This window comes from Sylvia atricapilla, chromosome 5, assembly GCF_009819655.1.
Source record: "Sylvia atricapilla isolate bSylAtr1 chromosome 5, bSylAtr1.pri, whole genome shotgun sequence".
In the NCBI taxonomy this organism is placed as follows: domain Eukaryota; kingdom Metazoa; phylum Chordata; class Aves; order Passeriformes; family Sylviidae; genus Sylvia; species Sylvia atricapilla.
In genome coordinates, this window is record NC_089144.1 from 70646873 (window position 1) to 70664266 (window position 17394).

The 17394-nt window shown below is 42.5% G+C and overlaps 1 protein-coding gene across 2 annotated transcripts; it reads left to right on the forward strand.

Annotated features, from left to right (window-relative positions):
- Positions 1-167: 167 nt before the first annotated feature.
- XPNPEP3 (X-prolyl aminopeptidase 3) lies at positions 168-17151 on the forward strand. Of its 2 annotated transcripts, none has more exons than XM_066320084.1 (10): positions 168-271; positions 1783-1899; positions 4322-4729; positions 6436-6638; positions 7478-7540; positions 8887-9000; positions 11297-11382; positions 11861-12044; positions 13472-13592; positions 14395-17151. In XM_066320084.1, exons 1-10 carry the CDS (start codon positions 211-213, stop codon positions 14559-14561), a joined length of 1524 nt encoding a protein of 507 aa, XP_066176181.1. In that variant the 5' UTR covers positions 168-210; the 3' UTR covers positions 14562-17151. The 2 variants fall into 2 exon arrangements, with proteins under 2 accessions (XP_066176181.1, XP_066176182.1); XM_066320085.1 differs by lacking the exon at positions 168-271 and adding an exon at positions 4137-4225 and having other exon boundaries at positions 1823-1899.
- Positions 17152-17394: the final 243 nt, after the last annotated feature.

The window sequence follows — 17394 nt, forward strand, 5'->3', positions numbered from 1 at the left end:
GACAGCCGTACGCGGCCTGGCGGCCGCCCCGTTGTTCTTGCTGCCAGCCGCCGCCATGGCGCGGGTTCCTCCTCGCGGGCGAGGCAGGCGGCCTGCGGGACTCCTAAGGCGGCGCGGCGCCGCTCATTGGCGGCGGGCAGCGTGCGGTGATGGTGTCAGCGGGCGCGCCGCGGCGCACGGAGGCCCCGCCATGCGCCGTGTCGCCCGGCCATGTCGCGCCTCTGGCAGCGGGGGCTGGTCCTGGCGGCCCAGGGCCGGCGCGGCGCCGCAGGTCAGACACTGCTCCTCCCTCAGACCCCGACACCGCCCGCGGCTCCCACAGCGACAGCCGCTGCCGCCGCTTCCAGCCCCGCTTCCAGCCCCGCTTTCGCTGCTCGGGTCCCGGGAAAGCGGCTCTCCCCGGCGGCGCAGCGGCAGCCCCGCTCAGGGCTGAATCCTAGGGAAGAACAGGCAGTCATTTGAATAATTGAGCAACGGTAGAAAGCTACTCGCTGCTTTCAAGATGTTGCTTTATGTAGTGTCGGCTGTGTCGTCTCGTTGCGGGTTGCCCTGTTTGTCTGCTCTGTGTGTGGAGAAAAACAGTAGAAACACCGATTTTAAAAATTAGACTGCTGAAAACCCTGTAGTTAAATTTCACTGGCCGGGGCTCCAAGCAAGCATCAAGTAGTGAATGCTTCATGTTATGACTATTAGTTGTCATCCATAAGTGATCTTCAAGTAGAGGTTAATCATACTGGCTCCCACAGCAAATCCACGGTCTGTATGTTTTGTTGTAAGCCTCGGAGTCTCAGCTGCCTGAAAGGCAAATGTTTTGCTTGTGTTATCCTTGCTTATGCTGGTGAAGAGTTAATAGTATTTGTTCTAAGAGTGGCAGCATAAATTGGTTTTCTAGTAGGCACATAAAGAGCAGCCACTTTCCAAAACATCAGGAAGATGTTAACCTTCTGACTACCTTCTCCTTCCTACACGTCTGGATGATTTGTATTCAGGCACAAGCACTTCCTCAGTTGCAAAAGGCTGTGATTAGAGAATTCTGAAGTTTCTGACAGTTCATTTTTAATTGTAGATTTTGTCTCATCATTCCCAGGTCACAGATGCATACTTGTAGTTTGTCTTAAAAACTCACCTGCTTTGGCTGTATGCGGATTTGGAAGTGGAGTATGTAACTATTCAGTTTGGCTAATGCTGCTGCCATGGAAGGTCAATACATAAACAGGGACTCGGGTATCCTTCAGACAGGAAAAGAAATTTGCATTCCTGTATAAACCTGTGTTGTTTGATGGTTTCTTTGTGGCATTATAGGTAAAAAAAAAACAACTGGAAAGGCCTGCAAAACCTTATAATTGTTCCAGATGTGAGAATTTTTTTTAAGATATGGACAAGAAGAGCTAATATACAGGTGTGGTGCTTGGAGCCCTATGGTGTTTGAGGGAAGCAAGGGAAGGAGAGTGCTGAGTGCCTGGTAAACACCAGCTGTATGAACTGGGGTGTGCAAACCAGCAGAGCTTTCTGGGCTTTGTTGTGGGATTGTCAGATCTAGGGTATGTTTATTTCTTTCTGTCCATTCCATGAATATTTGATTGTCATTTGAGGTGTGTGCACATTGTTTCATAAACAATTGTGATACACAGCAAATGGAGAAGTTAAGGAGGGCTATTTTTGTCATATAAGTGAAGGAATGCTGCTAAAAGTCTGATGACTAGACTACAGTTCTGCAGTTTCCTAAATGGAAAGTTCTGGGTGTTTTTTTTACCTCGACATGGTGCATTTCTTGTCCTCTAGTTTGCAGGTCATGTGCTCTCCGAAGATTTTCCATCCAGCCTGCCCAGCAGAAGAAGATTCCAAACCGGTATTTGGGCCAGCCCAGCCCCTTTACACACCCACATCTGCTCAAACCAGGTGAGGTTTGGGCCTTGCATGAGCCAGTCGTAGATACTTTCTTGTCTCTGTTTATCTGAGTGCGTTAATTTACTGTATCATAGAGTTCTCTGTGGTTTCAGCTGTTTGTGACTACCTTCATTAGCTAGTAATTATATTTAGTAGCTAATTTCCTTCTCTGAGATAATACTAATTCCAGAAATAGGCTTCACATGTGATGGCTTTCAGAGCTTCTTTATTTTTTCTCGTTACATACTCAGGGTTGTTTACTTGGGTGCTTTACTTTACTTTACTTTTGTGGCAGTGGCACTTTGTGGGATTGTTGTCCTGCAAATAAATATGGTTTTTATTAAGAGAGAGTCTTTTATGCAAGCTGAACTGTCAGAAGGGTTCATATCTTGCAAGTCACAAAAGAAACTTGTAGTTTGGCAAACATGAATGGGGAGGGACATTGATAGATGAACACCCCTTGTCAGAGGAGTGTTCAATATGAGGAAAAGGAGAAAAAGAAACTTCTGACTATGAAGTTAGACAGTAGTAATAGAAGCTGAGGTTGTGCATTTTTTTGAGATTCATGAAAATGAGCATGTAGGCATAAGATGGACACAATTAAATCTAAAAAACAAACAAACAAAAAATTGCAGCAAAAATATATTCAAGAATATATTCTTGATAAATGTCCAGGAAAACATTTTGTGATCTTCCGTAGGTGGGTATAAAGGGAGAACAGGTAAATGTAGGTGTATGTATATATACATATATACACTTCTGTATTTAATTTTAGAATGATTCAGGTCAGAAGGAACCTCACACAGTTAACATGTTCCCCCTGTGCTCAAAGCTGGGCTAACTTCAGCATTAGATCAGGTTGCTTAGGGCACTCGTTGACAGCTCACAATAAATGAGGCTGACTCCTTAAAGTGCAGCCAAAGCACTGGGAGTGAATTTTAGCTATCCAAAGTATTTTTCCATTTAATAAAGTAGAGGTGGTTTCCTTAAAATAATATGGCATTGTATTGTTGCAATTACTGTTTTAGAAAGCAAATGCCTTTAATGCAAAGAGAATTTCCAGGTCTCACGACTGGAAGACAGCTGGGATCCCCATGTTTGACCCCATTGCAGCTTCTGAAATTCACTGAACTGTGGCAGTTAAAAAGCTGACTGGAATGCGGTGGAACGCAGGAAATTTGCAGTATGACATGTGAGGCCAGATTGCATTAAAAGAGTTTCTGTGTTCTCTGTCATTTCTGCATTTACAGAGTAAAATAAATTTGCTGGGTTTTTTGGGTTTGTTTGGTTCTTTTTAAAGACTTTCACATCTAGTTGGTGTTGAGGATATAATCGAAAAGGTGTAAAAATTAATGCAAATAGAACTTCCCCCTCCCACTGCCCTCATGCAAGAATCCACTTGCAGTACAAGTCAAGCATCAATTTTTGTTCTAAAATTGTCACTTTATAATACATGAAAGAGGAAGAAAAGTTTATGAAAGTGGAACGTTAATAAACAGTATCAAAATTCAATCTATGTTGAAGTAGGGTATTAGCCAAAGTACTGATTAAGGCTCTCATATTAATTTAGATCATAATTAGGGAGTCTCACAATTGTAAAAGTACATACTTAGCTGTTGCTGGTTGTCCTGTGAACTTCAGTTCTGTTTTGGTGAGTATCTTGATTGCTGTACTTCATGTCTTCTGGGACTGGAGCAGCTGAAAGAGGACCTTCATCTGAGAGATCATTTGCTTAGTGTTATTAGAAATACAGTATTAACTTTAGAAAAATTTGAATTGTTAAATACTGAGAAAGGCTACATATGCCCTGGAGAAGATCTCTTTCCTTAACAGTGGTTTGTTTATGCCTGGAATCTAGTGACTGGTTAGACTCTGCAACCTGCTTGTCTGCCTCATCTCCCTAAATCTCGGACACTCAATCTGCCCTTGTGGTTTAGAAATAGTCACTTTATAAGTTGACTTAGTGTGTGTTTGAGCAAGCATTCTAGCTTTATCTGAGACAATTAATGCTTAAACTCAGGAGGCAAACTTCTGTTCAATGTCCATGCTGTAAGACCCATCAGATTTTAGCAGTCAAAGTTCAGTTTGCCTTGCCCCTTCCCCCATCTTTTCTTTTTTTCATGTTCTCTGCAAACCTTTGGATGTTTGTTTGAATCTACCATATTCTGTGATTTCTGCCTTTGCACAGAAGCATGTTACACAGCATCCAATTGGTTAAAAGCAATGTCTGTCTTTGCATGATGGAGAAGCAGCCTGAATGAGGATGTGCTCAAGGCATGGAAGCTGAAGAGGAGCAAGGGAAAGGCTTGTGAGGGGATTACAAAGGAGCCATGCACATGTAAGGCATCAGGGAGTAGGCAGGAGTCAGGCATGTGACTAGTAAAACACCCTCAGTGCCTTGAATTTCTCCTTCTGATTTGTTTTGTGTTCACAGGAGAGGTAACCCCAGGATTGTCACAGGTGGAATATGCTCTTCGCCGGCACAAACTGATGGTGTTGATCCAGAAGGAAGCCCAAGGCTGGGATGGTTTGGACCACACAGTGATTCTGCTGTCCAACCCCACATACTACATGAGCAATGACATTCCCTATATTTTCCACCAGGACACTAATTTCCTGTACCTCTGTGGGTTTCAGGAGCCTGACAGCATCCTGGTGCTGCAGAGCATTCCTGGCAAAGCGCTGCCATCTCACAAATCCGTACTTTTTGTGCCCCGGAGAGATCCAAATCGAGAGCTGTGGGATGGCCCCAGATCAGGCCCAGATGGGGCAATTGCTCTTACAGGAGTGGATGAAGCCTACCCCATTGAGGAGTTCAGGCACTTGGTGGCCAAGCTGAAAGGTAACAAAAAATAAAGAATGAGATGAGATCTGCAGAGTCTGAATGGTACGGGTTTGGGAGGTGGTCTGTGACTTCACTTTGAGACTAAAGTGAACTTAGGGAGGGGCAGGGGAGTGTGGCTGTGGCAAAGGCTATTGGAAGTTTGTGTTAGCTCTTTGAGGGCCACCAATGGATATGTAGTTTTGAAAATTTCTGATTTTCTTGTGTATCCATGTGAATGCCAATCTGTATATCTGTGAAATATTAAGGAAGAGGATTAGCAAGGCTGTGTTCCTGTTTTGGTCATATCTGTCTGCTGACAGAGCCAGAACCAGATGACATACAGGAAACCTGAGAGCTTTTTATTCATACTAGGCTTGGAAAACGACCCACACAGGGAGCTTGTTAGTCCACTCACATTTATCTAGATGATGACTTGCTCCTGAAATACAAAATTGCTGTCCTTTAGAGATATTCTTCTGCGTCTCACATCACCATGTAGCCTCAGTACTTATAATCTAGGGGGAATTTGAATGCATTATAAAATAAAGCTGAAGAAGGCTCATGACAATATAATAAAGGCAAGTGTGAATTCGGAGGGGCCACACAACTAGAGGGAGAGAATTCTGGAGTGTTAAATACCATCTTGGTATTGTTTTATTTCAAAAAAGGATGTCTTGAAAATAGATAAGTCACAGGGCAAAGGATGATCAAAGAAAGCATGAAATGTGCTTCAGGTACGTGCTGAACAAACCTATTCATGTTGAAAAAGAGAAAACAAGGCTAAGTGTGAGCTGTGTATGGTTGGGGAAAGCACAGAGGATGACTGTGATTGATTAATTGCTGGTTTTCTTAATTTAAAAACAAAGGGAACACTGAACTTATCACATCCAGGGTTTGGCACCTCTTAAGTTGTAGATCATTTGTGGAAGTTTGCAATATCAAAATTAATATGGAGTCAGAAGTTTGTAATTCTGTGGGGGAGAGCTCCACGAAAAACAGTAAATCAGCTAAGGGCAATATTCTTTAATGAATGCCTAGTTTCTTAAATACTTTCTGTAAGCACCTGATAATGGTTATTGTCACCAAAGGAAGGCCTGGGTGGACATCAGCAGTGACTCACCATGGCTTTTCTACTCATTTGTACTTAAAATGTTCTCATGAGAAGAATGTTGGTGCTAACTGATGTTCTGAATAAACTTCCACTGTGAGTAAAAGTGTTTGTTCTCAGTAAGCTCATTTTCTTTGAATGGCTGAAATGAGCGGTTGTTTCCCGAAGTGTCCTTAGGTGTTGTTGATAAAGATCTTGATTTTTTGCAAAAAGGTAAATTGCTTTCCATCACAGGCTGAATGGGAGAACATTCATAAGGTGCACTGTGATGTGGTGGCTGCTTAGCTTACACAAGTGCAACTTCGACAGGAGAACTCTGAATGGATCTGAGCCAGATGCTTATATTCAGTGATGGTTGTAAACCCTATTTTTTGCCCAGAAGTGGAGATTTGTCAAAACAATATGCTATGAATTGGCAATCTTCCAAACTTAGAAGGGATTGCTGGTATACTGTGACAGTGGAAGTGTCTATATAGTCTGCCAACATAGATACAGAGAAAATTATTTTTCTTAAATACAGCAACAGATCTGGTTTAGGAGGAGTGAGTTAGTTTAGTATAGGGAGGACATTTCTGCCTTTATTTTAGTCTGTGTGAACTTTTGTTTTGTGTTCCAGATGAGTCAAACATGGTTTGGTATGACTTGAGAAAACCAGTGCATACAGAGCTGCACTCTGACTACATGCAGCCTCTGGCTGAGCTAAAAGCTCGGAGCAAAAACCCCATCCAGGGTGTTCGACATCTCGTGCAAAACCTTCGTCTGATCAAATCCCCTGCAGAGATTGAGAGGATGAAGATAGCTGGCCGGGTCACAGCAGAGGTAACAGGGTTGTGTGCTCTCCTAATGAGCCAGTGCATTCCCTTGAGGAGGTGACAGGAGTTGGAAGGAGAGCTTTGGTCTAATCTGTTACTGAACTGCTGTGTCTCAACCACTGGCTGGGCTTGGCTCCCTCCACAGGGCAAGGAGAAATGGGAAGACAGCTTGGACTACCAGATTCTCTCAGTTAGAATAACTCCAGTGAGGAAAAGCCAGCAGCTCTTAGACTTTGTTTAAAAACAAAGGCTAGCCTTTTCGCTGTCTTCCCAGCTTCCTCTCTGCTTCCCAAAATAATTTTCTTTCCCATCTGTTCTGTTTATTTTGAGGAAACAGGATTTTTACAAAGGTGTTTCCTATGTAAGTGTCTGCATTTCCCCTTTACCCTCAAATACCTTTTGAACTCGTTGGCCACTTTTAAACAAGTCTGACAGGTACCTCAAATGCAGTTATGTTTTCATAAATATTATTAAAATAGATAGCCATGTAGACAAGAGAGGCACAGGTTGTCCTTCTCTGAAGGAAAAGCTGCATAAGGCAATCCTGTTATACCTGAGGGAATCCATAGGTGAGACAACTTCTAAAATGCCAAACCATGGGATCAGCTTCAATCATCTAATCCTTTTTTTTTTTTTTTTTTAACTAGAGTCAGTCATCCCCTAAATAGTGTTTCTTAGGGTATAGATCTTAACTGATTCTAGTCTTGACAGCACTTGCACCAAAGAAGTTGATGAAACCCTCTGGTTCTGGGCCAGCTGATTTTGGACCTTCCTCAAGAGACAACAGGTGGGGAAAAAATGGTTCAGGTTCTTTGCTAACTGAAAATATCTTCTTCTTTTTCATAGGCTTTCATAGAGACAATATGTGCCAGTAAATCCCCTGTGGATGAAGCCTTTCTGTATGCAAAGGTGAGTACTTTGTAGCTGGAAGTGAGATAGAAGTACTGGATGTTGGTTATCCTTCCAGGAAACCAGAAATTTCAGATCTCTATCACATGTCTCCCACTGTAGCACATTTATTCACCCAACTCTTATGGTTCCTTGGACATGCAGAAGAGTCAGTGTGAGGAATTCTTCAGCTGTACTTGTGTACCCTTATTTAAGGAGTGTAGCATTTGTCTAAGTTTCTCTCCGTTGATGTCTTTTTGTACTGTGTTGAAATGCAAAACCTGCTAAACAATTGGAGTTAAAATTATTACCTTATTCCATAATACATGTCTGTTGTACAAAATTTAAGTAGTGATAACACCTCTTTTTAAAGGCTGCTTCTCTTGCCTCTAGCCTCTTACTATGTCAGATTACCACAACCATCTTGAATCAGTTTAGATGTCTCTCAGTTACAAAACAAGGGCTAATTTGCCTGCACTTTTGATAAGGAACTTTGTAAGAAATTGCAGTGAGATGCCTGTTCAAGAAACATCAGCAGGATTTGACCCTCTGTTACATGGATGGCCTGTGCTGACATGGCACTGGCAGCATTGAGGTGAAAAAACTACTTTAATTAAAGTGTATTTTACAGATTATTTTTTCAGTCCAGACCAGGATCGTAAAACCTTTGCTCCATGTAGGCATCCTGGAGTGTTCTGTCCCATGGGGTTCTGGTAACCATAGAAAAGACATGCTTTTAATATGTTGAGGGTCTTTATAGATGTAAATTTATTCATTTCCATGCTTTCATCAGCTTCATCATTCAAGAAGGGTAAAGATCTTGAGGCTTATGGTGCTTTTTTCTTCTTTCCCCTCAGACATCAAGGTAGTGCATGCTTTCAAACCTTCTTAGTTCAAAAGTCATGAAAAATAGATACTGCTGCAAATATGCTGGTACTTTGCAATTTTAAAAAACAGAAACAAACAGTGATTGTTGTCATGCTGACATATAGGATCTTTGAAAATTCACAAAGTCATATGGCAAATTAGAGCATTAGTTTATATAAGAACAAATCCTCACTTGCATGTATGATGATGTAGTCAGTGTTTGAGACAGTATTGAGCCGCTTGTACCAGAAGGAGCTTCCTGGAGATCCAGTAAAGCCTTGAAAAACTCCTGAAAAAGTGGATGGTTCTGTATATTTTTATCTCCAGAGTTCTTGAAAAGTATTTAAGACTGCTTTCATTTAGTCAACTCACTTTCCAGTTTCACTTTGTGTTGTACAGAGTAAGAAAACAGTTGTAGGACAAAAATTATTATGGTTCTAGGGCAGTTAATCATCTGAATCAGCACTAATAGTTTCCTCTTCTCCATATTGTTATTCAAGTTCGAATTTGAGTGCCGGGCTCGTGGTGCTGACATCTTGGCATACCCCCCAGTTGTTGCTGGTGGCAACAGATCAAACACTTTGCACTATGTGAAGAATAATCAGCTCATCAAGGTAACCCTTGTGCTGTCTGGTAACTTGAAATGCAGTGCTGTGATACAAATACATGTTCCCTAGCTGCTGCTTGTTTTGACTGAACAGATCAAAGAACTTAAATAGGTATTTTTTAAGTGAGCAAGGGAGAAGAATCCTCCCCTGGTTAGTTTTACTGTCAGTGGCAGATTCAACTTGTCTTTTCTTTCCTCTCAGTTCTTGTTGCAGTATTTTCTGAGCAGTGCCAGGACTTGCAAACAAGGTTGCAGATAATTTAGTGAACACGTCTGCACTCACAGCAGCTTGCAGTGCTGGGGGCCTCACTGAAAAGGGGAGCCACTGTTGCAGGTAGAGCAAAGACACTGGCAGGGATATTCTGCTGTCACTTGTGTTCCTTGGCCTTGCTTTGCAATATAAGGGCAAAGTGCATTCCTGCTCTGGTAAAGCTGAAAAGCGTTTTGGTTCCATGTAGCTCAGCAAAGCAGGGGAGGGAGACAAGTAGGGAATGGATCAGTGTTAAATGTCAGGAGGTGGAAGAGTGATGTGGTTTGTCTTATTTTGAAGGTTCTCATTGAATTGAACCCTCTCCAGCTTTCCTGACAATAGGTCTTTAGATTCAGATAAGTATTTTCAGGGGCAGTATTCCCTCACTGCTCTGCTCATTGTTTACTTTTCAGAGGAGCATATTTTTCCTCTGTCTTAATGCAGAATGAAACTTTCCCACTCTCATTGTCTTTTCTTGAAGCTGCCCGCTAGCAGACCTTAAAATGATCTGCAGAGACAAATATACAAAAGATATTGCAGGCTGCTTTTGGCCTCCTTTGTTGTTCTGTCATCCAAGGTCAGGCACACTGCTGTAACTCCAATTGCTTCTGTTAAAGTTGTTCTGTTAAATGACTGTCACTTGTTTTTTTCCAGAACTATTAAGTAGGAGGTTAAACCTGTAAACTTGACTCTTCCTTTGTGTGCTGCTTCCTATAGATCTTGTTTCCAGTAAGCTAATAAAGTGTCTAATTTGGGTGGTATGTGAGTGTTTCATTCAGTCTTTTACTTAGAGGGCTCTGCTTTAAAGAAGGAACCCAACATAAGGCCTTTACTGGATAATCAAATCACAGGCTGAATTCCCTTAGTCATGAATTGTTACTTAGCTTGTTTAATTGCTTGGAAGATGGCAGGTGCTGTAATTTCAGATTTGCCTTGAAGAATTCAACCAACTATTCTGAAAAAGTTAAAATATACAATTTAAATGGATAGTTAATGTTAATGGCCTGTCTATTCAGTGGAATAGTGAGATCTGCTCACTGCTGTTTTATCTGCTGTGTGTCTGTTTGTGTCACTTAACTGTACACAATGATAGCAGCTAGCAGTGGAGGAAGCAGTGAAATTCTGCTGCTTTATTCTTTCCCTTAACATGCTGCAATTATGCCTTGTCAGTCTGCATCATGTCTGCTGACACAGTCATGGATCTGTGGAATGAATCTCTACATGTAGTGTAAATCTAGAGGGAATTTAATCTAAACTTTTTTAATATCTTACTGCTCTATTTGTTGTTAGCCCCTTTAAGGAGGAAAAGCAAGGCAGTGGTTTTGTTCCTGGCCCTTTGTCTTCTGTGTGACTTTCTGGGAGATGTATAATGATTGATATGGAACAGTTTTGCTGAAGTGAATTGGAGATTCACATCTCCAAAAATTTTTTCTTCATCACCTATTTTTCCTAGATAGATCTAGGAAAATAGGTTAAAACAGTCAAGAAAGTCCTAGAAGAGAAAGGGAAGGTTGTACAAGCTATTCGCCAGGGCATTTACAGCAGTGATACACTGTCAGATTTTTTGGTGCAGTGTGATTTTGCTGAGTCCTCCTATCCTATGAAAGGGTAAATTTGTAGCTGTTAGTGATCCTGTGGGCAGCTCAGAAATCTTAGGCTTTTGGTGCAAACCCCCTCTTTCTCAGTCACTAAAGCTGAGAACTTCTAATGAAAGGAGTCATGGGCATAATTTGCTGGAGTAAGCAATCCAGGTGTGAATAGGACTCATGTCTCAAGAGAGGAGAATAGTTCAAGGCAAATGCTTTTTTACTCCAAAATCTTAATCTTAAAAGTTCAGACAGTAGATAAGCATAACAGAGACTACCTTGCAGAGAAACAGTCCAAGTGGAATAGCCTATTTATAAACAGCAGTACCTGGGATATTACTCTGGGATTCATATTTCTGCAGCTGCATTGTGAAAACAGAAGAATAACCTCCCTTCCTGCTCTCAGACAGAAAAATCAGTTAATAGCTGGACTGACCCACAAGGCATTCTTTCCTGTTATTCTCCAGGATGGTGAACTGGTCTTGCTAGATGGTGGATGTGAATTTTCCTGCTACGTGAGTGACATCACACGTACCTGGCCTGTCAATGGAAAGTATGCTGCAATAAGTTTTTTTGAAGAATTTTGATAAGTTCTTAAGTAATTGATGGATTGAGTGTGTGTTTGATCATAATTTTACCACGTCTCATTGTGGTGCTTCAGAGTAATCAAATTATGTAAAGTAATTGTTCAGCTGTATTCCCCACTGCCTCGTTAATTACTGCATGAATATGTGTGATAATTGCTATTTTCAGCTGTTACAGCATGCTTAAAGTACAGAGAGGGCTTTTGTACATTCTGCTGTGACTGACTCCAGTTGTGTGTAAGAAAACAGGAGCTTCAGTACATAGCTCTGCCAGTTGTGAATTTGCTGGTGTGGCCTTCCATACAATGAGACAGTTGCTTTGCTTTCTGGTTTTCCCCTACTCCATCCTTGAACTGAATCTGTCCCCAGAATGGAGAGGAAATGGAGACTTTCCTCTTGGAAACAGAGACTTAGTTGTGAGATATTCTTTTACTCAATGACCTTCAGGTTCACCAAACCCCAAGCAGAACTGTATCAAGCTGTCCTGGATATCCAAAAGTCCTGCTTGAGCCTCTGCTCCCCTGGCATGAGTCTGGAAAACATCTACAGCCTCATGCTGAGCCTTATTGGACAGAAACTGAAAGACTTAGGTGTCCTGGAGAGCAGTATTACTGACAGCCATTTCTTCAAGGTACTTCAAGGTTTTTTTACTCTACTTTATCCCTATTTACTCTAGTTTACACCTATTAATCTTGATTGTTTTATCCTTGTGTAGTTTTAGAGCTTTTATTTGAGTCAAGAGTGTGGTTTCTAATTGCTGCTACATGATGCTTTAATTCATGTTGTGGGCTGGTCTCAGCAAAGGAATGAATTTCTCTGAGGCAGGGCTAAACTCCAAGATGTGATTGACTCTTTCCGGTGCAAGATTTAGTCTGAAGTAATCCCCATTCTTATATGCATTGGCTTTTGCTGTTTTACTCTGGAGATTCATTCCCATTGTTCTGCACTACTTGCCAGTGCAGAAATAGCTTTAGAGCACAGTCTGAAGGGAACTATAGGCACATGGGTACTAACACAAGATTCTGGGTCCAGGGTTGACTGCATTCGTACTTTGGTGGTCTGTTTAACATTGCGTAAATCTGCAGTGCCACCATATTCTCAGTACTTCCACCTGCTGCCTCTTCTGCACCATTTTGTGCCTGTACTGGGATTCACAGAGCTACCTGGTGAGCAAGGCTGGGGAACCGATGTGCCCCAGAGCTGAACGTGCAGATAAATAGGATTGGTTTGCAGTTAGAGAAGTTTACCCGGTCACTCTCACTGCAGAGCTGCATGACTGTCGGTGCCAGTACTGCAGAGATGGCGGAACTCGGTGTCGGCACTGTGGCTTTTGGCAGCCGGACAGGTTCCTGCCCGGTTTAGGTGCCGATGCCGTGGCAGCCCTGGCTGCCGGCTGCGGACAAAGGCTGCCGTGCTGGAGTCTTCCGGCAGATGGAAGCACAGCCAGGCGGGAGCAGCTCCTGCAGCTCAGCCCCCTGGGAATGAGGAGCGTGGAACGGGGAGGAGTTCTCTCTGATTCCTGCTTTGGAAGGAGGGAGATTGGGATGGTGCGGGAGGGAGGCGTGTCTGTGCCTTGGAAAGCTGAATTAAAATCGTGCTGTAGCTCCTGAATGAAATATGAAAATGAATGCACAGTGTTCGCTCTCGTGCATAGGAGACCACTTTCACAGCTGTATCTGCTGCTGTCAGTTGTGAAGGTCTGCTGATGGAAGTCTTGCAGGGCTTGGATGTTTAAGGCGTGGAAAGGGTTGAGGCAGCAAAGCTCAGCGATTTGCAAATTGACATCTTGCCTGACATGCTGAGATGGTGATGGTTTGGGGCTGTTTCTTCCAGTGCAGGGGAAAGGCAGTCTGCAATGTGCTCATTACAGGCACCTGGTACTGGTGGGTTTTAAGGGCCATCCAGTTCTAGTAAAGGGAAGGCAGGTCCCTGTGACCTAGGCAGGGCAGTAAGACTGCTAGTAAAGCACGTAACTATTCCATCTCCCTTATCTTTGCTATTGGAACAAGTTGGGCTGTGTCTAACTGCTTCTGTGACACTTGCTCTGTCTTCCCTCAGGCTGTTCGGAAGTACTGTCCACATCATGTGGGCCATTACTTGGGTATGGATGTTCATGATACCCCAGATATATCCCGGTCACTCCCATTCCAGCCAGGCATGGTGATAACCATTGAACCAGGTAAAGGCACTCTGTGGTGGACAACAACATGCTACACTGAGGGCGACAGTATTGCCTTTCAATAATGAGCTGGTCCTGCAGACCAAAGCATTCAGATCCTTTCTGGTGAAGCTGAAAACTGTAGCAGTTTTGGAAAGCCTTAAGTTATTCCCCTCCCGAAGTCATTACAGTATTAGAAAACCCTCTTTCCTCCCCAAACATATCCAAGGTAACACGTAGTGGGAATAAACTCAGAGTAGTGTAGAGCTCAGGCTGTGCAGCATGGGTGAACTGCAGTGCAGAAATCAGGGTTAATTCCCCTGTACTGCATTCTGTGTTCCTGGCCACTGGACTTCTACCAGTCACTGGTAGTGTCTCAAGCATTGCTGTCTGCAATTACAGGGATTCACAACTTAGCTTTGCAAATTAGGCGTACTGTGAGGAATCTTTCTTTCTCCTTGTTACTAGATCTGGAGCTGTCAGCTGGAAACTTAGATTTAGTGCTTGGCTCTCCTCTCTCTCTCTATTCAGAACATTGCTAAAGTCATTGCTGTAAATGTAACACAGAGCAAGTAGTGTGAAAAGGCCAGGTGCAACTATGGAAGTTTTTATTAATGTGCTGATGTCTTTAGGCACAGAGGAACACTTCATTGCCCACCAAACAGCCATGAGTGAGAGGACAGAGAGTAACTTGCCATATTAAAAATTCTCAGGATCAAACACGTTACGTTGCTGAAAATCCAACCCTGCTCTACTGGTGGTGCAGTAAGGGAAAGGTGGTGTTCTGGAGAGTATTGTGTTTTAATTCCCTTTCTTCTTTCAGGAATTTATATCCCTGAGGATGATGTGAGTGCTCCAGAAAGGTTTCGTGGCATTGGTGTGCGCATTGAGGATGATGTTGTCATAACAGAGGATGCACCTCTTGTCTTGTCTGCTGACTGTCCCAAGGATATCTACCACATCGAGCAGATCTGTGGCCGCAGCTCATGATGCCCCTTCTCTACCTCTTTCATCTTCCTTGGGAGACACGACCCTGCAGGGATGCAGATCCCTTAGCTGGCTGTAGTTGTCAAGTGATGAAAGGCATGGAGAGTTGATGGCTGTTGCCAAGACTGGAACTGGGCAGTGGAGTGCAAAAGGCTTGGGTGCTGAGGGATGAAAAAACAAAGCAACCTTTTCTGTGTGCGATTTTCTTCTGATTTGTGCTGATGTTGAATTGTTGTATGATGTGGGACTGGATTCATCCCTCTGCTGTGTGGATCCATCTGTTTTGGGGCCCTTGGGGGAGTTTGAATTTTGCCAGTGCCACCAGATGCATAGGTACAACAGCTGAGACCAAGGCCTCCTTTATTCCCCCTTAACAGCAGTTTCATAACAGTCAGATTTTAAAAATGAGGCTTTTATAAACACTGGTTTGGGATAAGAAAGTGTCAGCTTGAATTTTATAAAACCATGTAAGGAGAGAGTCTGATAATCAGGAAGATGGGTTTGATGGAGAGGTGGTTATATCTGAAGCCAGTGTAGAATTCTTTAAGTATTTTAAGGATAAGGATGTGTTTAGGCCTTGTTCAGGCATATACAAAATAGGCCTGTAGCAGGGAAAAACACCTTTCAGCTTATTGGAGTGTTTGGTAATTTCAAAAAGTACAAATAGGGCTCAGAAGGTTAGACATACCTATTCTTGCTGTCTTCCATATTTCCTTCCTTTTGTCCCAAAGGTCCATTCCTTTTTCCTGCTCTGAGTTCCTCTCTACCCTAGGAAGCAGAGCCATGTTGATTATGCTGGACTCCACTGGTTAAGTGTTGGTTGTCACCTACATGTGAGGTGTCCAGTTCTGGAACAGTCACAGCACCTTTCTGGCTTATGCTTGCTGTGGGCTATAAGTGCCAGCAACTTCAGCAGTGTGGTTTTGAAGAGTCTGCCAAATGGCGAGTGTCAACTCTTTACACAGATTCTATATTGAATTAATTGGAAGTGAAAATGATTCTTCTTTTCTGAACTCTGAGGGCATGATAAGAGCTGACACTTGTTTTTCCAAGTATTTTTGAAGCAGCTGCAAATGGTACTGGGGCTGGGCTGGATGAAGTGTAAAAAGAGGAGTTTTCTATTCTGAACTTCAGCCTACCACTCAGGCCATTGTATGCCGCAGTAGATACACCTACTAGATGCAAGTACAGCATCTCTGTATTTACTGAAAATATTTAGACAGCTATTTAACATGTCTGAAAAATGCCTCTCATGAGAGCATCTCCTGTTATTTACACTTGCTGTTGCATCACCTTACTTCCTTTCTTATGGTAGCTTTCAGTGCTCTTCATCTGTTACTCTAAATTTTCTTTCTCTTCTCTTCTCTTCCTATATTGTCTGTTTTTTGACCCACTGTGTCACTGCTTCCTAATCAATTTTACTTTCTTAACAACATCACTGCCTCCTCCCCAGTTTGGCCTAATTCCCCACAGTGAATGTAGCCAGAAGCATGTGGAGAAGGTGGTCAGGGTTTCGGAGTTTGACCTCTGGCTGTGTTGCTGTGTAATCTCAAGCAAAATCTGCTCTTTTTTCCCCCCCTCTTTTGTGTATTTTATGTGTTTCACTTAGTGAAGGCCAAGTGGGCAGTGTTTTGCATCTCTCATTGCATTTAACTTGAGCTGGGTGCATGCACTGGGGTTTGAATTTTGGCACCTGAAAAGCAGCCAAGGCATGTAATAATTTTATTTTCTAAACATGACAAAAATAAATGCTTTTACAGTGTTTAGTGATCAAGTTTTACCTATTCAAGGGAATCTGCTAATCTCTGATGGCAGTGCTTGGGAAATACTCCTGTGTTGCAGTGATAGCTACAGCCTAAAATGTTAGAAGGGAGGTCTCCTAAGTATGAACACAGACCTGATGAATACTTTTAAAGTTATTCTGATCTGTAATACATTTTTTCCAATTACATCTGTTAAAACCATATCAACTGGGCCAAATCTTGGGGATTTTGGACTATGTCAGCAGCTTAAAAATAACATTAATCTGAGATACATGTGTGGGTTGATCTGCACATCTTCCCTGCATCTAACAGAGTTAATAAATGGTACTTATAGTGTAAATAAGCATTTAAAATGCATATATACAAATTATTTTTAAAATAAAACGATTTCTAGAAAGTAATTTCTCAGGCCATCAAGTTGCATGCTGTTGAATAGATATACACACCTCCAAAACCAGCATTATTTTTCAGGGAGATCTATAAATTGTGTGTGACCTGTCTTAGACTTGAAATAATATTGTCAAATGTCAGCACACACTAATTCCTACTCCTCTCAGGAAAATCCTGCAACTTGTAAGCACCAATAGATCTTAGGAATGCTGCAGATGAATGTTTGTGTTAGTAAAGCGATGTTTGTGACTCTGCTGAGTGGAAAGTAATGGATCTGCTAGGACTGCTGAGTGTGTCTGATTTAGGCCGTGCATATTCTATAATTCTTCCACTGTGTTCAGCCATTTTTTCAACATAAACTGCTGCTGGTTTGAATCTCTTGTTCCACATAAAGGGTGCATTTCACAGAAGGTATTAATTAAATCTTCATTCTAAATTTTTGAAGGCTTTTTTGCACTTGTTGCAGAGATGAATAATCTGTGACCTACACACATGCTGCAGTGGCCCTTGCAAACAACCAAATCCGTGAACATTTTACACGACCTTCATTAAGAAACCCTGAAGATCTTGGTTCTCTGGGTGGTGTATCTCCTCTGTCACTGATCCCATCCTGCCAGACTGTCTGCTTCTGCCACAGAAGAGATTCCTCTCTCCAGCCACTTGGGTGCAGGAGCAGCTCTCAG

Bases quoted from the DNA above. Each gene is read 5' to 3' on its own strand.
- XPNPEP3 (XM_066320084.1), top strand. From the start codon at position 211: ATGTCGCGCCTCTGGCAGCGGGGGCTGGTCCTGGCGGCCCAGGGCCGG. The intron at 272-1,782 runs GTCAGACACTGC...CTTGTCCTCTAG, and splicing joins GGGCCGGCGCGGCGCCGCAG to TTTGCAGGTCATGTGCTCTC. The intron at 1,900-4,321 runs GTGAGGTTTGGG...TTGTGTTCACAG, and splicing joins CCCACATCTGCTCAAACCAG to GAGAGGTAACCCCAGGATTG.